Genomic DNA, 26,929 nt, shown 5'->3' with positions numbered 1-26,929 from the left:
ACTCAAATTTTTTTCTGTCAAAAATTTTGATGTCTCTTATATTAACTTCATCATTAAATGAAACATTTGTGCGTTTGTGTTTTTATTTGTATCAATGCATTTTAAATGGATGCACACTGCAGGAAAAAAAAACCCAGTTGCATATGTTTTGGTCTTCTAGTTTTTTTTCATATACTTGTTTATAACTGGCCAGTGCAGATAAGGAGCCATAATCTCTTTGTTCAGGATCCTCCTCTCCCTTTCTTCTTTTAAATATTTTAAAGATAGAACTCTACAATTTATTGTATTTTGAACTTGCGTAATTTGATCTTACAGTTTTATTTTTGAACCGTTTTTCCATCTCAAGATAAAAACTGAAAAATGCCGCAAATTTTCATGTTTTTTTTTTCTATCGGGTCTAAAATGAGATAAATTGTTTCGGTTTAGTTTTCTTTCTTTATTTTTAAGGTTTCTCATTATTACTTCGAATATCTGTTGATTGTTGAATTCATTTCAATTACCGAATTCCTCTATTGTTGAAGCTACTCTTTTCTGTTTCGTTGCATGTTAATTTGATTGAATCGTAACCGACATGAATAAAAATTTCTTGATCAGACATGATTTTTTTTTCACTTTTTAAAAATAACCAAACAAGAAATATATTTTTCTTTTAGGACATTCACATTTTCAATGGTTTTCGGTTTGAATATAAACAATTGCCATTGTTTTGGCAACCTTTCATGTAAAAAAAAAATCTCTCTGATCATTCCCCGATAATTCTTCCAGAATATTGAATTCCTTGTAATATATATGCAGAGACCTATATACTAATAGTATATAGGTCCTGATATATGTGGATGCGCTCTCACGTTGTGTACAGTATGAAAAAGATTCTCGAAATAATAACGTACGAGTTAATGGAATCTCGCTAACCGGAAGTTTTGAATGTGAGGAAAAATAAAACTTTAAAAGTATATATTTTTTCAACATTATGGACCATGACGGAAAATGATGCTAAATGGTTATGAAAGCGTAGAAATAAAAGACCAAAGAGCATTTCCAAAGCGGCGAAAAATTCATCTGGACAGAGTGGACTGTTTTTCCCTTGCGAGGACAGCTGAGGGGAGTTCCAGTCTTTCAGATCCTCTCTTGAATGACATAAGAAGAGGGAGAAATCGACAGTTGCTTCCAATTTATAGAACTCATAGGAACAGCATGGATAATTTTAATAAGAATTCATCAGATCGTGCCTTTGGATTTCAGTCAGCCTCAGAATTTCACCAACAAGAGACTTGTCCAGAGCTGCCCAGGCATGATGGCACAGAAACACCAAAGAAAATCACTACTGAAGGCATAGAAACACCAAGGAAAACATCTAGAAAGTTGAAATCAAATATACCTTCAAACCAGAAGAGCCTCACTTCTTACTTTTCTACAAATGAAGATAACCTTTATGGAAAATACCAGTTGAATTTAGCATCACCGAGATCCATTCAGTTATCAGGGGAGTCTTCCACTACTGCCATTTATATCAGTGACTCTGATTCTACAAGCAGGTCACCAGCAACTTCTGATCAACCGTCAGGCAGTCAAAGTAGAACACCATCAAAAATGTTTTCTCCCATCAAATTGTTAGGAAACTCATCATCAATATATAGCATAGATGCAGATTCACCTACTTCTAGTCAAAACTCCAACAGTGAACAAAAAGTAAAAAATATTGAAAGGACTGATGTTGTGAAAGCCTTGTTTGAGGGACAAAAGAATCTGGCAAAAAATCCCCAGCAGAGAAAAAGAAAAAGAAATGAAGGAGGGAAAACTTGGTCTATCCTATCTAAAGTGCCAAAAACAACAGCAGCTTTGTTTTCAAAGGAAATGGAAGAAATGAACTCATCAGATGATGATGTTTTATGTACAGCTGAAGTGGATACCGATTCAAAATTTGGTCTTCTTGGGTACCAGCCTGCAGAGAAAATAAATTACTTTGAGAAGCTTCCAGATGAACTGCTGCAAAAAATATTTTGTCAGTTGCCTATTTTGGATCTTTGTTTGAATTGCAACAGAGTTTGTGTTAGGTGGAATCAGGTCATTTCACAAGAAAAGGTACATTTTATTGTTTACCTTTCCTAGATAATGTAAACTTTCCATGTAAATGATGAATCATTTAGGGCAGAAACGATTCACTGAAATATCCATGTTGTTCAATATTACTGCTCTGTTCAATGTTCGATTCACCATCTTGATTTTCGGTTCGGTAATTGTTTTTTTTTTTAATCGGGTTTGGTTACTCCTTGAAATAGATTGGGTTCGACCTCATTTTAATAGTTTGACACACACGAGGGAAAAAATTGTGACGGAGAAAGTTTCAGAGTAAGCTGCCACTGCTAGTATTGACACAAACAATGTGCTCTTTTAATCGACAGAAGCACAAGTAGTGCTCTTTATTGTATCACCACCTTTTACTTGCCTTTTGAAATCTGAATACATGTTTTCTTTAACCTTATGATTTGTTTCTTTTTGTGTCGTATTGAAAAAATTGAATTGTAACACACGTATTGCGATACATACCGTATCGTGGAGGGGATGTATCATTTCAGCCCTAGAACCAAAGTATCTCATTGTCACTATAGTAAGTAATGCAAAGTTAATATTGCTTACTAAGGTAATATTCTTGCAAATCAATCACCTCTACAAATAATAAAAACCTTTTTTTCACACATGTGACAGATGTTTGCATGTTTTTGAGGATTGCTAAAGACATGTGAGAAAAAACTATACCATATTCTGTGTTAATTTTCTTGAGAAAAAATAAGAGATCTTGACATTAAAAATTGTGGGAAAAAAGAGGAAATAAAAGGATATTTTTGATTGAGAAGGTGGCTGAAGAAAGTACATGTAGTCATAAAGTAAAGTTGGCTTAAATTAATGTATTGAACAGATGATGAACTCAATACAAAAAATTACACTCCAATGTGAATGAAGAGAGTCTTGTAAGAAGCATATAAACAAAGGGGTAATAATTATATATCTATTTATTGAGCCCAACATGTCCAATGTTATTTGTTAATGAAGTTCCAAAGTTTCAGTTTCATTTTTTTTGGATTGAGTCCAAGTGGTAAATACAATGTACCATTTTATAATCTGTTTAGTTTATGAGGTGGAAGAAAATTTACTATAAGCTGAAGAAAGACAATCAGAATTCCCATGAATCCAAGCATGCCATCAGGACGATCATGAGGGAGAACGGAATGGTGAATACATCCGAGTATCTTACTGGACTAATCAGGTGAGCATCTTTCAGGACTCTTGAGGTGAGCATCTTAATGGACTCATCAAGTATCTTACTGGACTCATCAGGTGAGTATCTTACTGGACTCATCAGGGAGTATCTTACTGGACTCATCAGGTGAGTATCTTACTGAACTCAACAGGTGAGCATCTTACTGGACTCATCTGATATTTTTCTGAAATATATCAGGTGAGTATCTTACTGGACTCATCAGGTAGGTATCTTACTGAATTAATCTGGTGAGCATCTTACTGGGCTCATCAGGTGAGTATCTTACTGGACTCCTCTGGTGAGCATCTTACTGGGATCATCAGGTGAGCATCTTACTGGGCTCATCAGGTGACCATCTTACTGATCAGGGAGTATCTTACTGGACTCATCAGGGAGTATTTAACTGGCCTCATCATGTGAGTATCTTACTGGACTCAGCAGGTGAGCATCTTACTGGACTCATCTGGTATTTTTCTGAAATACATCAGGTGAGTATCTTACTGGACTCATCAGGTAGGTATCTTACTGAACTCATCATGTGAGCATCTTACTGGGCTCATCAGGTGAGCATCTTACTGGACTCATCAGGTGAGCATCTTACTGGACTCATCAGGTAGGTATCTTACTGAACTCATCATGTAAGCTTCTTACTGGGGTCATCAGGTGAGCATCTTACTGGACTCATCAGGTAGGTATCTTACTGAACTCATCAGGTGAGCATCTTACTGGACTCATCAGGTGAGGAGGTCTCTGTTGATTGAGTGCTGAAAAGGTCTAATGTCCAGCAGTTACCCTGGTTGCTTCCATTGTCTACAAAATTAAGATATAACAAGCAAATATTGTACATTTTAACGTCTTAAGGCTTAATGCAATATTGCTTTTCAAGGAAAGTGAGAAATTTAAGAATTGGTAATATTGACAATTATTAGTTATTCACCATTTTTGTCCATGTTTTACATTATGTACATTTCCATGTCCGTATTTTCAGTGATACAGATCTATAAATTATTATAAACAATTGATCAGTAATTTTTGTTCTAAGTAGATTTAAATACAAGTCTTTTTTTTGTTCTCAGTAGATTTAAATACAATACAAGGAATTTTTTCTGGAGAAGCTTTAGAGATGAGTGTATAAGAGTTTATAATCAGTGATAATTTTACAGGTATTTCAAATCATTCTATTCGTTCCCTATGTCTGTGTACAGAGACATTGTGGAGAAGTTAGAGGCTCACAAAAAATACACATGGGCTAAAGCTCTTCTGGAGGAGAGGATGCCGGAACTCATTATAGATAGGGTAAAATATACAGGAAATCAGAGACATTAACATAAACAGATTATTTACATTTCTCTAATGTTTAAAATTAAAAATTGAATTTACAGAAGAATATATATATTTTTTATGCATATGAATGAATTCAGTAAGAATTTTTGGAAAAAAAATTGTGTTGTTAACTATAATAAACACATGGAAAGTGAAAATGAAGCTTATAATTAGATAAACAGAAACTGAAAAGTTAAACCTATCCTGTAATGATATTTTTGATGTACATAAAATTTACGCATGTATACAATAACATGATGCTTGGAAGCCTGGCTGCCATTGAATCACCAAAATTTGGCAAGATGATAATCAGTGTTCTATAATTTAAAATACCTGACATGTAATGTAAGAAGACAGACTGATTTTTATAGGTTCCAAACCCCTGGAGTATGATTGTGACCCTGGTGGTCATCTCGGAGACGGTAGGAGACGTACAAGAAGTTATTAGTTGTATGGCTCGTTCTACATGTCTGACAGAGGACATTCTGGAGATGTTATACTGCTGTGCCTCCATTTTGCTGGTGATGAAATTCCTTAAAAGAAAAGCTGTATGGAATGGGTGAGTAAAAGTACATTTATGATCATGTAGAAATAAATTTATTGAAGTTCTATCCAGAACTATACAAGATATTTGACATAATCATTCCTGTGAATACCACATTTGGGGTGTAATTATTTCTGGATACCTTCAAATACTTTTGTATTCACATGCTCTTGTTTAACTTAGTTCCACCTCTTCGAGCCTTATGATACATTGGTTAAAGGTCACACTCAGTCTAGACTGTGCCATCACATCTTTTATCTTTTATGTTAGTTTCACTTTCATAATGGAGTCTAATCAGTGCAAATTTTTAACAAAAGGCATTGATACAACTTTTAAGAGAAGATGCAAAATTCTTTTTTGTTTTAATAGCTCTTGATCTACAAGAACTAAATCTTGGCGGCCATATTTTTGTCCACCATTATTGTAGTGAAAGAATTCTCAAATACTTGCAAATAAAAATTTTCTCCTGAATGTTCAGATGTCAGTTCTTTGTTCTTACAAGTTAGTCTGCAGATCTAACTTTGCAAGGGTTGTTTTGTGAATTTTAAGCTCTAAAATCTCTTATTTGCAAGCAAAATACAATTTTCATTTTCTTTGAAGTTAAAAAAAAGGTAAAATGATTAAGAGCTTGTATCAGCTTTTCAATGGTGAAATTATATTTCAAGAGATACTGAGATCCACTTAATAAAATTTTTGGTGTTGAGCCTCTTTAAATAGGCTAGACTCTTAAATTTTAAATCAAGTATATTCACAAGAAATATTGATCATGCTTTTACAGAATGCATTACCGATTGTTCTATGCACTGTATTTGTTTGAGAATACATCTGTGTCTTATTGCGGTGATCTGAGACCAGCAGTCAGGGGAGGTCAGCAAAGCATCATGACTTACAGGTAAGCAATGGCTTACAGGTAAGCAATGAATTACAGGTTAGTAATGAATTACAAGTTAGTAATGAATTACAGGTAAGCAATTATTTACAGGTTAGTGAAGAATTATAGGTAAGCAATGATTTGCAGGTAAGCAGTGAATTACAGGTAAGCAATGATTTACAGGTTAGTAATGAACAACAGGTAAGCAATGAATTACAGGTAAGCAATGAATTACATGTAAGCCATGAATTACAGGAAAGCGATTGATAACAAGTTAATAATTAATTCAGGTACTAGACAGGTAGGTAATAGGTTACCAATAAATTACAGATAAGTAATGAATGATAAGTTGGCAAGGAAATACAGGTTAGCAATAAATTAACCAGTGACAGAAATGATCTTTGTTTTTATTTGCAGTCGAGCAGATACTGTTGTAAAATTAACGCATGAACAACTTAGAATTGTAAATCACAATGTACTGCCAGGGGAAGTTATCAAGATCATGGCATTTGCAGGTTTGTGTTCTATCCTAATAAACTTTTCTTATGAATATCTTAATATTTTTGCATTTGCAGGTTTTTGTTACAATATTGATCATAATAAGCACATTGTCCTAGGAGATACTTTGGTATTTGTTAAGCAAAATTATGTAAGCCTTACTTTTTTTCTAGGAACTGGTAAAACGTCAACGTTAGTCCGCTACACTCAGCTACGGCCAAACATCAAGTTTCTGTTAGTGGTTTATAACAGGTAGGGCTATGTGAGTGGTTTATAACAGGTAGGGCTATGTGAATTGTTTATATCAGGTAGGGCTGTGTGAATGGTTTGTGACAGGTAGGGCTATGTTAGTGTTTAACAGGTAGGGCTATATGAGTGGTTTATAACAGGTAGGGCTATGTGAGTGTTTTATAACTGGTAGGGCTATGTGAATGGTTTATAACAGGTAGGGCTGTGTGAATGGTTTATAGCAGGTAGGGCTATGTGAATGGTTTATAACAGGTAGGGCTATGTGAGTGGTTTATAACAGGAAGGGCTGTATGAGTGGTTTATAACAGGTAGGGCTATTCTTGACTAATCAGGTTCTGTTTTACTAATAATCATCTTTATGAGGTGTATAATGTAGAAGTCAGGTTCAGAGTAAAAGATCTCAGAATATGTCAATTGGTAATCAGGTTCAGGGTAAAAAACCTCAGACCATGTCATTTGGTAATCAGGTTCAGGGTAAAAGATCTCAGAACATGTCAATTGGTAATCAGGTTCAGGGTAAAAGATCTGGCAATACATAATGTGGTAACCATGTTCAGAGAAAAGATATAGCAATCAGGTGCAGAATAAAAGATTGCACAGTATGTCATTTGGTAGTCAGATTCATTGTAAAAGATCACACAATATGTCATTTGGTAGTCAGATTCATTGTAAAAGATCACACAATATGTCATTTGGTAGTCAGATTGAATGTAAAAGATCTCACAATATGTCATTTGGTAGTCAGATTCAATGTAAAAGATCACACAGTATGTCATTTGGTAGTCAGATTCAACGTAAAAGATCTCACAATATGTCATTTGGTAGTCAGATTCAACGTAAAAGATCTCACAATATGTCATTTGGTAGTCAGATTCAACGTAAAAGATCTCACAATATGTCATTTGGTAGTCAGATTCAATGTAAAAGATCTCACAATAAGTCATTTGGTAGTCAGATTCATTGTAAAAGATCACACAGTATGTCATTTGGTAGTCAGATTCATTGTAAAAGATCACACAATATGTCATTTGGTAGTCAGATTCATTGTAAAAGATCACACAATGTGTCATTTGGTAGTCAGATTCAATGTAAAAGATCACACAATATGTCATTTGGTGGACAGATTCAATGTAAAAGATCACACAGTATGTCATTTGGTAGTCAGATTCAACGTAAAAGATCACACAGTATGTCATTTGGTAGTCAGATTCAAAGTAAAAGATCACACAGTATGTCATTTGGTAGTCAGATTCAATGTAAAAGATCACACAATACGTCATTTGGTAGTCAGATTCAATGTAAAAGATCACACAATATGTCATTTGGTAGTCAGATTCAACGTAAAAGATCTCACAATATGTCATTTGGTAGTCAGATTCATTGTAAAAGATCTCACAATGTGTCATTTGTTTGTCAGATTCAACGTAAAAGATCCCACAATATGTCATTTGTTTGTCAGATTCAATGTAAAAGATCTCACAATATGTCGTTTGGTAGTCAGATTCATTGTAAAAGATCACACAATATGTCATTTGGTAGTCAGATTCATTGTAAAAGATCTCACAATGTGTCATTTGTTTGTCAGATTCAACATAAAAGATCTCACAATATGACATTTGTTTGTCAGATTCAATGTAAAAGATCTCACAATATGTCATTTGGTAGTCAGATTCAATGTAAAAGATCACACAGTATGTCATTTGGTAGTCAGATTCAATGTAAAAGATCACACAGTATGTCATTTGGTAGTCAGATTCAATGTAAAAGATCACACAATATGTCATTTGGTAGACAGATTCAATGTAAAAGATCACACAGTATGTCATTTGGTAGACAGATTCAATGTAAAAGATCACACAGTATGTCATTTGGTAGACAGATTCAATGTAAAAGATCACACAATACATCATTTGGTAGTCAGATTCAATGTAAAAGATCTCACAATATGTCATTTGGTAGTCAGATTCAACGTAAAAGATCACACAATATGTCATTTGGTAGTCAGATTCATTGTAAAAGATCACACAATACAGGTGACTCTCGATGGCTCGAACTCCGATCTCTCGAAGTTCTCGATCTCTCGAAGTGAACCTCCGGTCCCGTTTTTTTCTTCTATATAACTAAGCAAATTTACTTCCTATCTCTCGAACTTCCGATCTCTCGAAGTTCTCTATCTCTCGAACCAAGACCTGGGTCCCGTTACACACATTTCATTGTTTTTTACTCTCTATCTCTCGAAGTTTTGATTGCGCGTGTGCACACGCCGATCAAGCATAAAATTAATGCAGCTTAGACTTACCTGGATAACAGTGAACCCCTCGGGCTGGCATGGAGGTGTTAATTGGGTGTTTACATAGATGACACAATACCTGTGAGCATCCGAGTGTTGATATAATTAATTGGTTACAATTGGTAAACTATAAACGAATTGCTTCACAACTTATTTTGACTTGACAGCGAGACGATAATTTTTAGAAAATAATTTAAGAGACGTGTCAATAATTTTTCATAGATTATGAAGTTTTATTAGAGTTTACATAACCCAGCATGACAAACACTACACAAGAAATCCTATCTGAAGAATTGAATACCCATTTAATACGAGAAATCTGTTGAAGGAGCCGATGAAGCCCTGGGGGTAGCCACGCCGACGATTGCTATTCAGGTTTCATGTAATTATGAAATGAGAACAAATAAATACTGAAACTTAAAGAGATCGTTTTATTTATTCAAAATACGATCATTGTTGTTGAAATCAAGTGAATTACCTGTAAAATACGAATGAAAACGTGCAACGACATTATCAACATATACTTCCGGTATTTATAATAGTAGAACAATGATGATCGGAACAGAAAATTCCGGATTTTATTCACTTTCTATCTCTCGAACCCCTCGATCTCTCGAACTTTTCTTGCGGTCCCTTGAACTTCGAGAGATCGAGAGTCACCTGTATGTCATTTGGTAGTCAAATTCAATGTAAAAGATCACACAACATGTCATTTGGTAGTCAGATTCAATGTAAAAGATCTCGCAATATGTCATTTGGTAGTCAGATTCAACGTAAAAGATCTCGCAATATGTCATTTGGTAGTCAGATTCAACGTAAAAGATCTCGCAATATGTCATTTGGTAGTCAGATTCATTGTAAAAGATCACTCAATATGTCTTTTGGTAGTCAGATTCATTGTAAAAGATCACACAATATGTCATTTGGTAGTCAGATTCAATGTAAAAGATCACACAGTATGTCATTTGGTAGTCAGATTCAACGTAAAAGATCTCACAATATGTCATTTAGTAGTCAGATTCAATGTAAAAGATCTCACAATATGTCATTTGGTAGTCAGATTCATTGTAAAAGATCACACAGTATGTCATTTGGTAGTCAGATTCATTGTAAAAGATCACACAATATGTCATTTGGTAGTCAGATTCATTGTAAAAGATCACACAATGTGTCATTTGGTAGTCAGATTCAATGTAAAAGATCACACAATATGTCATTTGGTGGACAGATTCAATGTAAAAGATCACACAGTATGTCATTTGGTAGTCAGATTCAACGTAAAAGATCACACAGTATGTCATTTGGTAGTCAGATTCAAAGTAAAAGATCACACAGTATGTCATTTGGTAGTCAGATTCAATGTAAAAGATCACACAATACGTCATTTGGTAGTCAGATTCAATGTAAAAGATCACACAATATGTCATTTGGTAGTCAGATTCAACGTAAAAGATCTCACAATATGTCATTTGGTAGTCAGATTCATTGTAAAAGATCTCACAATGTGTCATTTGTTTGTCAGATTCAACGTAAAAGATCCCACAATATGTCATTTGTTTGTCAGATTCAATGTAAAAGATCTCACAATATGTCGTTTGGTAGTCAGATTCATTGTAAAAGATCACACAATATGTCATTTGGTAGTCAGATTCATTGTAAAAGATCTCACAATGTGTCATTTGTTTGTCAGATTCAACATAAAAGATCTCACAATATGACATTTGTTTGTCAGATTCAATGTAAAAGATCTCACAATATGTCATTTGGTAGTCAGATTCAATGTAAAAGATCACACAGTATGTCATTTGGTAGTCAGATTCAATGTAAAAGATCACACAGTATGTCATTTGGTAGTCAGATTCAATGTAAAAGATCACACAATATGTCATTTGGTAGACAGATTCAATGTAAAAGATCACACAGTATGTCATTTGGTAGACAGATTCAATGTAAAAGATCACACAGTATGTCATTTGGTAGACAGATTCAATGTAAAAGATCACACAATACATCATTTGGTAGTCAGATTCAATGTAAAAGATCTCACAATATGTCATTTGGTAGTCAGATTCATTGTAAAAGATCACACAATATGTCATTTGTTTGTCAGATTCATTGTAAAAGATCACACAATATGTCATTTGGTAGTCAGATTCATTGTAAAAGATCTCACAATATGTCATTTGGTAGTCAGATTCAATGTAAAAGATCACACAGTATGTCATTTGGTAGTCAGATTCAATGTAAAAGATCACACAGTATGTCATTTGGTAGTCAGATTCAATGTAAAAGATCTTGCAATATGTCATTTGGTAGTCAGATTCAATGTAAAAGATCACACAGTATGTCATTTGGTAGTCAGATTCATTGTAAAAGATCTCACAATATGTCATTTGGTAGTCAGATTCATTGTAAAAGATCTCACAATATGTCATTTGGTAGTCAAATTCAATGTAAAAGATCACACAATATGTCATTTGTTTGTCAGATTCATTGTAAAAGATCTCACAATATGTCATTTGGTAGTCAGATTCATTGTAAAAGATCACACAATATGTCATTTGGTAGACAGATTCAATGTAAAGGATCACACAATACATCATTTGGTAGTCAGATTCAATGTAAAAGATCTCACAATATGTCATTTCAGTGTTCCAGCTAGGATCTGAAAATGGAGAGGTGCAAGAGAAGGGCACTTTTTTTGCGACTTACCGTTGTCGCGAACTTTTGTTACATAGTCGTATCTCATTACTTCACCCTCATAATAATAAACCCCTACAAATATTATTTATTTATTTTACCTTGTTACTGAACTCCTTCAAATATTATTAATTTATTTAACCTTATTGATTTGAAAGATGCATAAACATATACTAATTTATAGCTAGTATGTAAAGATGTAAAAAAGAATTTTAAAGATCATCTTAGGATAAATGTTACTTTTCTTTCTCTTTTTAAATCATCTTCTATTCTTGATTCCTATTTTCAAGAATAGCACCACAATTCATATAAACTGAGCTGGTGTCTCATATTATTGCAGTACATGTAGGTCTATACATGTACTAGAGCTAAATGAGTATGTATGCATGTTTCTGGCAAATGTATTAAATAGATTCAGTATTTGTAGGTTATATTGCTTGTTTTTTTTTTTTTCAAATTGATTACGTTGGTGGCAGATAATTAATTAACTGAATTAATTTTAAACTTCTGCAATGAAATGGAACACAATTACATATTATCTGTAATGTTTAAAAAATCCTTTCAGAGTGTCAAGAATCCTAATTAAGGAGAAAATAATTGAAAAATTTTATACTTGTTTCTGTGCTATTTGGATATTAAATTCCTTCATTTTTCAGAAAAAAGGTCAACAATTTATAATTAGTATTAAAGGTCAAAGTTAATGCTACTTTCACTTTCGTGATTTATTTTTAGAACGCTATAAGACAAGACTATTGTTTTATATTAAAACAGATAGCTTGAACATAATCAAAGTATTTCAGCTTTTAACCCCTATTCAGACTGTCAAGTAATCAAAGTAATTACCTAATCACCTGTAATTGAAAAAGGGCACCTGTATAGTACATAGGTACCGTAATGTGAGTTTCATTACGTAATCGCCCGTGGCAGGAGGTGTGAACTGCTGATTGTCTTTAGGTAATCTACTTTAGAACACACTAATTATTCTAATGAGGGAAAAGGACAATCAGAATGTTACAAGACACTAATAGGGGACACAGGGGCAGCTGTGGGGGCAGAGGGGCGCACTGATTTGAGGGCGGGGCGGGGCGCGGCTCCCCTCCATTTCACCCTAGCTGGAACACTGCATTTGGTAGTCAGATTCATTGTAAAAGATCACACAGTATGTCATTTGGTAGTCAGATTCATTGTAAAAGATCTCACAATATGTCATTTGGTAGTCAGATTCATTGTAAAAGATCTCACAATATGTCATTTGGTAGTCAGATTCAATGTAAAAGATCTCACAATATGTCATTTGGTAGACAGATTCATTGTAAAAGATCTCACAATATGTCATTTGGTAGACAGATTCAATGTAAAAGATCTCACAATATGTCATTTGGTAGTCAGATTCATTGTAAAGATTCATTGTAAAAGATCACACAATATGTCATTTGGTAGTCAGATTCATTGTAAAAGATCACACAGTATGTCATTTGGTAGTCAGATTCATTGTAAAAGATCTCACAATATGTCATTTGGTAGTCAGATTCATTGTAAAAGATCACACAATAAGTACATGTATTTTGGTAATCAGCTTCAGAATAAAGGAATGCACAATATTTTATGTAGTTGTGAAATAACATAAAAAATATACAACATTTTCATTATAATGCATTGTGGCATGTTCAGTCAGGTTTACAATGCAAAAATACTACTTAAAATGGTTTAAGTTTTTGTGACTTCTCAGTAGATGTTCATATTACATGTTCATACATTATGTGCCTCTATTTAAGGTGACTTTGAATGTATTGTATTTCTGTAGTTAATGGCAAGACAGTTTAACAGTAAACTGATGCAAAAAATTTGTATGCATACAGAGCAAGTCTGATACCACATTTGTAGATGACTTATATTTATTTTACTTTAATAATAAAACATGAATACTATAGAATTATTTTATTATGTTTAGGTCTGTTTGTGATCATGCCAAAACAATATTTCCTAAAAATGTAGAGTGCCAGACTGGACATTCATTAGCTTTCAAAGCAGTGGGAAGAAAGTAAGGAAAATTTTGTTTTCTTGAAGATCTAATCATTTTAGACACTGATCATTTAACATGTTGATAGGACAAAAATGTTCCTTGAACATTATTCCTTAAATTTCAGGTACAAAGATGCCAATAAGCTACGTGATCTGTCAGTGTATGCAATTACTCAAATTCTGCCATCACGAAAGGGAGACAACCTGTTCATCCGAGCCAAACTTGTACAGGACACCTTGAAGACATTCTTTTCCTCTGCGGACCAGAACATCTCCCTGGAGCATGTCCCAACCTACAGCACGAATGACAAAGGAGGGAGAATCATAATTGATCCAGATAAAAGGCAGGTAAGTAGGTCACAGGGGAAAAAGAGTGACGGTGGTAGGAATCTTTTTTTAATGAGGTGTTTGAAATTTATAAGTAGATTTCAATGATCTGCTGGGCTTATGGTCTATTTATTTCACGTACTAAATGTGAACTGTAGATCACCAAATTTTCATGATGCATTATTTTCGCAAGATACTTATTGGGTATTAATAAGCGAGTCAAAATTTTCATGAATTTTGAGAATTGTTTCATGTAATCTTTTATAGTACAAATTTTCACGATCAGAAGGTATTGCATAATTAGGTTAAAATAAAATTAAAAAGTGATTTACAGTTTTTTAAATAAAAACGAACAGCTGGGTAGATGATTGTTTATTTTTGCCTGATGCCAGGGTTATGTTAATGATGCCAAGTATCTCTGGGAACGTATGAAGGATCTGAGAAATAAGGAAGTACCTATGCCCCATGATGGCTATCTGAAGCTGTATCAGTTATACCGGCCCCAGCTCCGGAACTACAACTGTATCCTGATAGACGAAGCTCAGGATCTCACACCAGGTGATGCTTCGTCTTTTTTTGAATATAAACCTATTTTCCTTGCAATTCTAATGAGGATACTGTAGATAATATTCAGAAGAAAATAATCACTGACGTCAGAATACTGGAATACAGTTTTAGAGTTATTTAACAAACAATTGCTCCTGGAGCACTGCTCCAAAAATTAACAAGATGCTGCACATATTTTTTCACATGTAAAGATAGCATTTAGCTGCTACATTTGATTAAGAAGTAGAATACTGTAAATGTATAATATTTAGCATGTACAATATTTGGCAGATACTGATATTTCAACAAATTAGTGTAAATTTGATTAAGTGCATAATTGAATGTGTTAGATATAAATATATGCACTCCAGACATTTAGGAATGGATGTACTTGATTTAGGGGAAATTGTGTACCTATGGTTTTTAGCTCACCTGAGCCGAAGGCTCAAGTGAGCTTTTCTGATCACTTTTTGTCCGGCGTCCGTCTGTCTGTCTGTCTGTAAACTTTTAACATTTTCGACTTCTTCTCAAGAACCACTGGGCCAATTTCAACCAAACTTGCCACAAAGTATCCTTGGGTGAAGGGGATTCAAGTTTTTTCAAATGAAGGGCCACACCCTCTTTCAAGGGGAGATAATAAAGAATTAGTGAAAAATTAATAGCATCTTTTAAAAATCTTATTCTCAAGAACCACAGGGCCAGGAAAGATGAAACTCATGTGGAAGCATCCTCAGGTAGTGTAGATTCAAGTTTGTTCAAATCATGACCCCCGGGGTTAGGGTGGGGCCACAATGGAGGATCAAAGTTTTACATAGTGATATATAGGAAAAATCTTTAAAAATCTTCTTCTCAAGAACAGCAAAGCCTTGATGAGTCATTTTTATATGGAAGCATCCTCAGGTTGTGTAGATTCAAGTTTGTTCAAATCATGACCCCCAGGAGTAGGGCGGGGCCACAATGGAGGATCAAAGTTTTACATAGAAATATATAGGAAAAACCTTTAAAAATCTTCTTCTCAAGAACAGCAAAGACATGATGGGTCATATTTATATGGAAGCATCCTCAGGTAGTGTAGATTCAATTTTTTTCAAATCATGACCCTGGGGGTAGGGCGGGGCCACAATGGAGGATCAAAGTTTTACATAGTGATATATAGGAAAAATCTTTAAAAATCTTCTTCTCAAGAACAGCAAAGACATGATGAGTCATATTTATATGGAAGCATCCTCAGATAGTGTAGATTCAAGTTTGTTCAAATCATGATCCCAGGGGGGAGGGTGGGGCCACAATGGAGGATCAAAGTTTTAGATAGAAATATATAGGAAAAATCTTTAAAAATCTTCTTCTCAAGAACAGCAAAGCCATGATGAGTCATATTTATATGGAAGCATCCTCAGATAGTGTAGATTCAAGTTTTATCAAATCATGATCCCAGGGGGAGGGTGGGGCCACAATGGAGGATCAAAGTTCTACTTAGAAATATAAAGGAAAAATCTATAAAAATCTTCTTCTCAAGAATAGCAAAGCCATGATGAATCATATTTATATGGAAGCATCCTCAGGTAGTGTAGATTCAAGTTTGTTCAAATCATGACCCCCGGGGATAGGGTCGGGCCACAATGGGGGATCGAAAATTTTACATAGGAACATATAGGAAAATATCTTTTTCTCAAGAACTGAAAATCATGTTTAGTCATTTTGATATGAAAAACATGCTCAGGTAGTGTAAATTCAATTTTGTTCAAATGATGACCCCCGGGGGTAGGGTGGGGCCCAGTGGGGGGTCAAAAGTTTTACATAAGAACATATAGAAAAAATATTTCTTCTCAAGAACAGAAAAGCTATGTTTAGTTATATTGATATGGAAGCATGCTCAGGTAGTGTAGATTCAAGTTTGTTCAAATGATGACCCCTGGCAGGAGCCACAATGGGGGATCAAATTTTTACAAAGGAATATATGGCAAAATTTTTAAAAAATCTTCTCAAGTACAACAAAGCCATTTGTTATATTGACATGGAAGCATCATCAGGTAGTTAAAAATTCAACCCCCCCCCCCCCCCCTCGGTAATCTTTTTAATACCGAACTGATTTGTGCTTTTGCCTAGCCAGTGTGCTCAGGTGAGCGATGTGGCCCATGGGCCTCTTGTTTTGCTGTGTATAGATTAACACAACTGTATATTTTCCACACATTTGAATATGAAAGATTATGAGAGATATAAATTTTGGTTTGTGCTATTTTTGACAAAGCCAAGATCCTGTCATTGTTTACAGCTTTGTCTGACCTCCTCCTGGGACAACAACAGGCCAAGATACTGGTGGGAGACCCCCACCAACAAATCTACTCCTTCCGAGGGGCTGTCAATGCTCTACACAGGATCAGTGCGTCAGTCATCTTCTACCTGACTCAGGTAAGTCATATCTAGGACAATGGGTTTGTGAGGACCTGAGGTAAGCAATACAAGGTTGTGCAGGGGCCAAAGGAATCTTGTTTCTTTATTCATCACGCAGGTAGGGCCTTTGTAAATGCTGCAAAAGCAACCATCCAGTGATTCAATCAAGCTTGAAATACAAGGGAAATTGCTGACAAGTTGTAGATAAATGTAAAAAAAAACCCAACAACTATAAAATGTAAGTAATGTGTAATTTTAACATCTTAGGGCAATTAATGATAACAACTTCAGTAAATGACTGATATATCCCACCAGGATACCTCATAGGGGAAGATTTGTGGCCATGCACTTCTTTTCCTTATACCAGTATTGATCATCTAAAATAAAACATGTTGTATTTTCTTTCTAAATATACTTCAGTAGTGAATTCATAATTTAAAAACTATATGCGGTATATGCATATTTTTGCCCCCACAAAAGTCATATTTTGAAAATTTCTTGAAATGTGATAAATTGCATATATTGTATGAGAAATCTAAATTAACAAAAAATAAAATACTGTATAAGCAGAATTTTTAGCGAGGATTTAATTTTGGCATTATTAGCGAGGGTGCTGAGATTGAATATTGCTAACAATTTATTGCGTTTTATTTGTAATAGCTTCTTCAGTGAGCATTTTAAAATTGTTAAAATTACTTCTCACTTAAAATAAAATACCAATTTTTAAGGACAAATCACTAAATTTGCGTCTCACTAAAATTTCAACTTATACAGTACTTTTAAAGTAGGTTATTGACAATTTTTATTTCTATGACGTCGCAAACTATTCAGATTTTGTGTTATTTTTCAGAAAGAGGAAAAATGGACAAAATTTGTTCAATTTTTACTACAAAATTTAAAGAGCACAGGCCTGCTCCACAACAATATTTACGTATTTCATTGATACATGTATTATCATTCTACACATTATATCAAAATATTGAGTTGGAGCAGACCTGTGCTCCATGACTTTTACTCAAAATATCAATGAAATATACACCTTTTTCTGAATAAATCATGGAAAATTTGATTTACATCATTTTCCTAAAGTCATATCTAACATACAATACCGACCAGACACAACCTAACAGAAAGCGAACCCAGAGCGCACCCCGGGTTCGCTCTCTGGGTTCGCTTCGGGTTCGCTTGGGGTCCGCTAGTGCTGACCCCGAGCGAACTCGGGGCGCACCCGTAGCGAACCCGCAGCGAACCCAGAGCGAACGCGGAAAGCGAACCCCAAATTCAGTAGCGGTCCCAGAAAGCGAACGCGCGTTTGGTATTGCGTAACAGAGCTGTCAATCAGGATTATCGAATAACTCATCAGCGCTTCGACCAATCAACATGCCGAACAGGTCTGTCAATCAGGAAAAGTGATAAAATGCGTTGACCTTCAGTGCATCGACCAGTCAACATGCCAGTTTATAATCTAAACATTGTACAAGCAAAGCGTGTGAATGTACAGTCTAAAAATATTATTAATATGATTTTTAAACCTGATTTTACATTTATATACTTTAATTCTCCAGACAACATGCAATATTTACACATCTATTTTCATTATTTTTTATTTTTAAAATCTATTGATACATTATATATTTTTATTTTCCAGGTAGCATGTTACATGTATAGTTAAATATTTATTTTCTTTATGTTTTTAAAATCCATTAATATATAAATATATATTGCGTAAATTAATATATAAATATATATTGCGTAAATTTATCAGACAATAAGTACTTTAATTTATAATAGAAAAAAGGAAGATAATAATGGTTATAACATATGTTACTAAGAAAAAAAAGAAAAAAAATGGTCTTCGATAAATTATAGAATTTTATTATCTCAAGATACAGTATAAGAACATTAGTTTAAGAACATTTAGTATAAGAACATGTACGTGCTTTAATTTAATTATTCTTATTAATTATTTCAGTTTACATGCACGTTTTAATTTATCCAGATCAACTTCGAAATTATCGATCTTAATAATTGATCATGAAAAAAAATTAAATGTACATTGTACAGAATAAATTTAATGTGCATTATGTCAATACATAAATTGGAGGAAAAAAAAATCTCATTTAACTATTATGATATTTTTTTAAATTAATCTTTCACCAAAATTTAATAAATAGCTTGATTTAAATACATGTACATAGGAAAAGATTATTTTGTCAATTTTAATTATCCTACATGTAGACCTTACATTGTATGTTTTTGAATTTTTGTAACTACTTGCAAGTCAGTTCAAAAAAAAAAAACGCAAAAATGCTTATCACTTTCCTTCGCGTCGATATGTATATACAGGTTTACATGTTCACGAACCTCTTACATGTACTACATGTAATTTTCGAAATACTTTACATGAACATAAAAAATATACTAGACGGGTACGTTTTGTACTTGTGCATGAAAAGTACATGTAATTCCAACATTAGTAAATTGAACTTGCAAAGATACCTTAATACGAAAACGTAAATATATTTTTTCATTACATAGGTACCTGTATTTGAACTTTGTAATTGTCATAATTATTTAATTTCAACACTTTAATAATTGCAGTTTCAAAGTGAAGCCAAGGTCATCACGTATCGGTAATCATCCACCTGTTTCAAAAATATTGCGGGTATTAAGAGCAATTGCTGTGGGTTTTTTTAATTGACACTTGCTAGCTGGATGTATACTGTCTCCATGGTCACGGTATACCTGAGTATATACTCCCCCTACATTCGATGCCCCTTAAGTTACATGTACCTCGTCTGGGCACGTTATCAATGAGAAATACAATTATTATTCCTTTTTTTTTTTGATTTTTGAATTTGGAAACGTCATAGTTCTTTGGTACGTTGCATTAAGAGTACATGTTCATGCATGTAATTTGCTGCAACCTGAATGCTGAAAATCAGTAAAATAGCTTTACGAGAGACAGAGAGAGAAACAGAGGGAGAGAGAGAGAGAGAGAAAACACTGTATATTATTTGAAATTAAAATCGCTACAACCGGCCCATAGAAAACAGTTCAAGTACGGAGAGGGGTGGGGGGGCTCATCGAAATAAAACAATAATAAAAAAAAAACAAACATCGGGCGTTATTATCTTAATTTCATCTACTTAATCATGCGAGTTTACAGTTATTGAATTCTTGTTTTGTTTGTTTTCTTTCTTGTATTTATTTATTTTTAAACATTTAGAATTTTGTTTGTTAACATGCCGCTCCAGTATGTACATGTATGTAGTGGGGCGGGGGATCATGAACCAGTAAGGAACACAAACTATTCAAGTGATCATTTACATGTATTTGAAAACAACTTAAAAAAATAAATATATATATTCTTATCAGTGGACCAGTTATTAGTTTTTGTTTGTTTGTTTTGGTTTTTTGATTGTTGTTGGTTTTTTTATAAGTCTTCCGTTAAACTCGCCTTATAAAACAATGATTTATAGCATGGAAGTAAATTATAAATGATTTGTAAAACGAAACTCAAGTTACACTGTATGAGAATTTTTAGTGATTATCACGACCTATACATATACATGTAATGGACGACAACCTATAGCTTAAATATAAACTGCTAAATATGAAAACTTAGCATTTTACGTGTACAGTATGTCACAGCTATTTTATAGATAAGATCTTAATTCAGTTGTTTGTCTTTCAAACATTTAAATTACGATTTAGCAATTGCAATTACAATTGGAAGTTCAAACTTATTTTAAAACGCATGAATAATATTTAATTATAAACAAATGAATTTGAAAGCTTTTTTTATTAAGATACTCTTATCAAATTCACTCCATCCGATACATCGAAAATAAATTTAACACCTTTTCTTTTTTTTTCTTTCGAGATATACTTAGCTTTTAAGTAAAGAAAAATAAAGGTGATAATTCTACGTCGAATGTACGGTGAAATTCTTGAAAAATTATCAACGTTCTCCATATTGTCACTTACATGTACATGTTTCGATCGCCATTAAAACAGTAATGATCGATTTCACCACTGTATTTGGAATATACAAGGGGCGGGGCTTACTGGCGGCAAGATTAAAGCGGGGTCCGCTTCACGCATGAGTGCGTAAAGCGAACCCGGAAAGCGAACGCCGGGTTCGCTCTAGCGGACCCAGAGCTGACCCCGAGCGAACGCAGAGCGAACCCGAAGCGCACCCAGAGCGGTCCCAAATTTTCTGAAAGCGAACCCGCAGCGGACCCCGAGCGAACCCAGGAAGCGAACCCGGGGTGCGCTTTGGGTTCGCTCTGGTGTTAGGTTGTGTCCGGTCGGTACTGTATGGTGTCATGGCTTATGAAAATATTCAGTGCTTTGAAGTCTGCAGATATCCCCCTGTTTTAGAACATTATTATATATTTCTCTGCAAAGTTTGATTTTGGGGGTAAATATTGGCCATAACCGAATATAGTCCTTTTTCTAGGAATACAAAATAATATGACTGAAGAATTGATGACGCAATGTTTCAATAAGTGAAATTACATTTGTAGAGCCAGAGGTCTCAATTTTTAAAGTGAATATCCATAGCAGTACTTCATTTGGTCAGTCGGAACTTTGAGCGTCACAGGTGTATATGCATTAGGTTTTGATTCTAGATACAGATTTACTTATTTTAATCCTTAATTAAAGGAATACATCCAAGCTCTGTTTCCAGCACTTGTTTAAATGGCTTGTCAATATCTGGCTGATAATATAATAGATTATAAGTCATTTGAAATGGATTAGATGACTCATAAAGGAAACTGATCAATACATTCAGTCACTAGATTGCTGTATTTGCACTGATGTTGAAAAGTTATATTGTTGGATTTACCTTGACCTTACATAAGTAATTTAGGGTTATATGGTGATATGGTTTTTGGCACAGGTAAGTAATACAGTTTTTGAGGTATCATTGGATTTACTATTACCTCAACAGGTCAGAAAATTTTTACAGGCTAGAAGGCATACATTGCTACCTCATAAAATATTTCATCAAAAGATGTAATTAACAGGTGGCAATAGGTATTTCCTCATGCAGGTATACAGGAATGTATACAATGCAAGTACTATTATTATTTGTAATAATAGGAGAAAATTTTTTGAAATGAATTGGATCACATTTATCTTGCAATGTGAAGTCACTTGGTGGTATTTTTTTTTAAGTCTTTCCGCTTTGGCCCAGAGATAGCTGAGGTGGCAGCTTGCTGTATTGAAGAGCTTAAACATGAGAAAAAAACATTGGTGGGCAACGGAACTCCTTGTAAGTATAACAAACATGGTAACAAGTACAACAAACATGGTAAAAAGTACAACAAACATGGTAAAAAGTACAACAAATGCGGTATAAAGTACAACAAACATGGATAAAAGTACAACAAACATGGTATAAAGTACAACAAACATGGTAAAAAGTACAACAAACATGGTAACAAGTACAACAAATGCGGTATAAAGTACAACAAACATGGTAACAAGTACAACAAACATGGTATAAAGTACAACAAACATGGTAAAAAGTACAACAAACATGGTAACAAGTACAACAAACATGGTAACGAGTACAACAATCATGGTATAAAGTACAACAAACATGGTAACAAGTACAACAAACATGGTAAAAAGTACAACAAACACGGTATAAAGTACAACAAACATGGTAAAAAGTACAACAAACATGGTAACAAGTAACCTTGAAGGTTTTTTCATTCCTTATATCAAGTTTTCTAATAGATTATAGCAAATAAAAATCTACACTTAGAGCACATGTATGTATATAACCTTATTTCTCCATCCACATTGATGTCTTACAAGTATACACCTGAAGCAGGGTTGTTAAAAGCAAGTAGCTTCTAAAAACATGGCTGCTAGAACTATTTTAAATGTACTTCTACATACATGTGTGTTAATTAGATTACATTTGGATGTTAGTATTAGATTTTTCTTGTATTATTTTGTTGACAGGCAATGTATATGGAGAAGTTAGTGGACAGATAGCAGTGCTGTGTCGTTGTAACTTTACCGTGTTTTCTGAAGCCGTGAAGAAATGCTGTTATGCTGGAGAAACCAACATTAAAGTGGCTTTTGTTGGGGTAGGAGTGATAATTTCTAACTCTGACTTAGTAAATCTATATTACACCTACAGACTGCTGTTTTATGATATTTAATCAATGGTTCTTGTATGTTTTTGATAGGGAACTGATGGCTTTGGTTTTCCAATGTTACAAGATCTCTATACTCTCATGCTGTCTCCTGAAGAAAGAGCTAAACGTAAGGATTCCAAAATTAAATTAAATGAATTTTTAACAAGTATTTAATAATTTCATACTGCAAATGTTAATCATAAGGTACTTACTCTTATGATAATTAAATTGTTAGTTTGTTACAACCCCTCTCTGAATGTTATGAACTAATGTAATTTTTTTGTTTATTTTTCTCAACACTATGAAATTGCACCTTCTTAATTTTTAGTACCAGCACTATAGTCTTCCTTTTTAGAGTTGTCAGAATGACATTTGCCAGTTTTATTGGTCATTTTAGTAAATTTTTGTATTTAGTTTGCTATCTACTGGTAGTCAGCTGGTACACATATTTCTACTCTCAGAACAAAAAGAGCCTGCATGCTAATGAGCAGGGCCATTTTCTGGAAAAAAAAAAAAACTTTTTGAGTTTGACCAGTATATCATACTGCGTCCTTTTTTGTTAGAGCATTATTAAGCTGACTGTGATGAATTTATTTTCAGAAAACAGAGTAATTGAGAACAAGCTAGTGAAGAAGTTCAGTAGTTTTGCTGAGTTTGAGCAATTTGCAACAAAGACCAATGATGTGGAACTCTTGGGGAAAATTAGAATTGTTAAAACATACCACCATAACCTTCCTGTCACTATTCGCAAAATCCTTGCCCATACCGTCAGAGATCTCAATATTGCTGGTAAAAAGTTTTTAATAAATCATATTAATAATCAAATTATTAGATATTATTAACAGAGGCCTAAAAATATGCATGACTTACATGTACATAATAAACAAAAAAGTTAAAACAGTGTTCTTGGAAATTTTGGTTTTATTTTTTGTCATTTTTGTACAAATTACTTCTCACAGATGTAAATAGATATCTAGGTACTTCAGAGTTTAGTTATTTTATCATCTTAACAATTTTGAATTTGCTCATTGGGGATAAAACAGGCAAACATGAGAAAAAAAGGGTGAGACAAAATTCCTTAGTTTACAGTAATAAATTGCTTTGGAAAATTGAAGTATTGATACCTGTTAAATAGAAATGTAAATCTACAGGTATGCTTAGTATATATTTATTATTGAATGGGCTTTCCTTATTATGTTTTATAGACATGATCTTCAGTACAGTTCACAAAGCTAAGGGTCTGGAGTTTAACACGGTCAGACTGACTGATGATTTCAATGTAGGACAGGATGTACCAGGGATAATTAGTAAGTCACTCCATACTATCCTGATGATGAATCCAGTATTAACATTTCCCTTTTTTCAATATTAAAAAAAAAGTTTAGAAGCATTATTAGAAGAAAAATTATATCAGTACATTTTATATGATTTTTGTGTGTAATAATTTTATTGAAACTGTAAGGATATGAAGTACACGTATTGTTATTTTCTGTCTATAGGAACAGTGCCGGTCAGTGCTGATGAGTATAACCTACTTTATGTTGCTGTAAGCAGAGCCAAACGGTCACTTCTGATGACCCCCACTCTGGTGGATCTCATGAAGAAGGCAGGGGTAAGACATCAACACAAACTTAAAAAAGTTGTCAACAAAAATGTAAAAAATGTCTGAAAAGAACCAGTAGTTGTGAATTGGAATTTAAGACTCATAAGAAAAAAAGCATTCATTTGGAAGTTTGTGGAACATTAGTTCTGTATCTATCACGCATGGTGTTAATTATTTTTTAGCATTTTCACAGTTAATATCACAAAAAAATGGTGAACCTCAAGGTGAAATTTAAGTATTGTGTTTATAGTTGTAAAAAAATATTATGAAAAAACTATTTTTATTATTGCAAATTTTAGCAACCTGTCTGAGAATTGTTATTGCCAAAAATTAGTTGGGAGCAGTAAAAACATCTTGTCATTTTCCAGGAGCGATATGAGTTTCCTGTGCTAAGTTCCCATTTGGCTAACTCTGGTGTGGTGATGAAATGTAAAGAGACTGATGAAGAGTTCTCTCCCTTTGCTCTAACTCTTCAGAAAAAGACAATAGTTACAGTAAGTCTTCAGCTTTTTATTATGGTCAGAAGTGACTTCAGGTTGTAGTGGCTAAGTATTTTAGCTCCACATACAGCTTTAATTTTTAACAATGTACAAGCCAAGCAATACATAGGGAATATTTGATGCTAAATCAAAGATGAGGACATGAAACACAAACATAAAATGGGGTTGTTTTCTCACTCTTAGGGAATTAAATGTTTATGTATAGTATACATGTACCCTTGATTTTTGATTTTGCCTCACTTTGTACAGAAAATTATATTTTACGGAGACATTTTTATCAAATATCTGACACTTAGTGGCTAGTTGTGTGGTCCATTCAATAGAGTTAGCACTTACTAACTAAGATAACCACTACAATCTGAATGCAGTCTTGGTATGGTGCAGTTAAACACAAAGGCATTATTTGTATCATCTCACAAAAGTGGCTGTTTAAAATATCTTGGAGATAAATCATCTCACAAAGCAGCTGTTTAAAATAATTTGTAGATACATACAATAAATAAGTAACATACAGTGTATGCCAGATATTTATTAGTAACTTTGCTTATCATTTGCTCCTAGAGTGATGGAGAGGTGTTGGAGGGAGGGTTGTATGGACCAAAGATTTTAAAAGAGGAGAGTCACCAGTTCAGTGAATTACTAGGGGACCCCAACCATCAGGAAACACAGGCAGAGGAGGTGTCATTTGAGAATGGGGAACTTGGCATTATAATAGATATTGAAGACTATTTATAGGGCATTTTTCAAGTTTGATGACTGATAGGAATCTATGTGAAAAGGAAAATAAGCAGATTTAATGTTTCAGAATCCATGAAACATGAAGGCAAGGATAAATGGGCAAGTCGATGAAGAACTGAACTGAACTGAAGAACTGAAGTCGATGGAATGAACTGCAGGGTTCCCAATAAGAGAAGAGTAATGTCTCTTGTCCTTGTACTATTTTCAAACTGAGTACAAGTGATGATGTATAATAGTGATGAGAAATAACTTTTTAAAGAAGGTGCTGAGAAACTAAAACTGAGAAACCAATATACAGTGATGCAGTTTTAGTTTAACCTACCCGGTTCTTTATTTGTTAGTTGTACATTTCATACATCTTGTCCATTATCACTGGTCATTACCATCACTGATATTTCTGGACCAAACCTTGTCCATGGTGTAACTGTATGTGCATGTGCCTGTGCCAGTATTTTTTGGAAATAATAATTTTGTAGCATTTTTTTTCTTTATTTCAATAGATTTATAAGAATATTCAGTTTGGTATAGATACGACAATGAAGTGATGTGCATTGAAGTGGCAAAATTTTCCTTTTGAATGAAATGAGCATCCCTTTGAACAGTGGTTGTTACATAATGACACACCAATTTCTTTAGCAAGGAGAAAACAGTATATTGTAGGGGCTAGTAGGTGGGGAAACACTGAGAGAGAGAGAGAGAGAGAGAGAGAGTCTTGGATTGATGTAAATTTTCACAGATGCTTCATTCGAATAGTTATTAAAGAGGTATTCTATAAACACAATGTACAATAGCCAATCAGATCGGCAGGTTACATTAACAACACTGGGTAAACGTGTTTTATCGATACACATGTTGTTGCAACTTCAATAGACATGGTAATACATACATGTCAAGTAATTAAGTA

The 26,929-nt window shown here is 33.9% G+C and overlaps 1 protein-coding gene across 1 annotated transcript; it reads left to right on the top strand.

The window, feature by feature from the left end:
- The first annotated feature begins 1,776 nt into the window (after nt 1–1,776).
- On the top strand, nt 1,777–26,508 carry LOC133181728 (F-box DNA helicase 1-like). The gene is made up of 19 exons (XM_061316301.1): nt 1,777–2,082; nt 3,129–3,265; nt 4,423–4,555; nt 4,954–5,141; nt 5,905–6,018; nt 6,415–6,512; nt 6,669–6,747; nt 13,686–13,775; nt 13,882–14,104; nt 14,476–14,641; nt 16,902–17,038; nt 22,208–22,304; nt 23,006–23,133; nt 23,236–23,311; nt 23,785–23,973; nt 24,390–24,491; nt 24,684–24,796; nt 25,156–25,281; nt 25,849–26,508. The coding sequence occupies exons 1-19, from the start codon at nt 1,855–1,857 to the stop codon at nt 26,020–26,022; spliced, it is 2,598 nt and encodes an 865-aa protein (XP_061172285.1). The 5' UTR covers nt 1,777–1,854; the 3' UTR covers nt 26,023–26,508.
- The last annotated feature ends 421 nt before the right edge of the window (nt 26,509–26,929 follow it).

This window comes from Saccostrea echinata, unplaced genomic scaffold (assembly GCF_033153115.1).
Source record: "Saccostrea echinata isolate AGI-Se365-2 ecotype Australia unplaced genomic scaffold, CSIRO_AGI_Sech_v1 ptg000009l, whole genome shotgun sequence".
Lineage (NCBI taxonomy): Eukaryota > Metazoa > Mollusca > Bivalvia > Ostreida > Ostreidae > Saccostrea > Saccostrea echinata.
This window is presented reverse-complemented; position numbering and strand designations above follow the sequence as displayed.

Excerpts from the sequence above, each read along its gene's own strand:
- LOC133181728 (XM_061316301.1), top strand. The coding sequence starts at position 1,855 with ATGGAAGAAATGAACTCATCAGATGATGATGTTTTATGTACAGCTGAA. Across the intron at positions 23,312-23,784 it reads TCCTGAAGAAAGAGCTAAAC|AAAACAGAGTAATTGAGAAC; the intron begins GTAAGGATTCCA and ends ATTTATTTTCAG. Across the intron at positions 24,492-24,683 it reads GGATGTACCAGGGATAATTA|GAACAGTGCCGGTCAGTGCT; the intron begins GTAAGTCACTCC and ends TTCTGTCTATAG.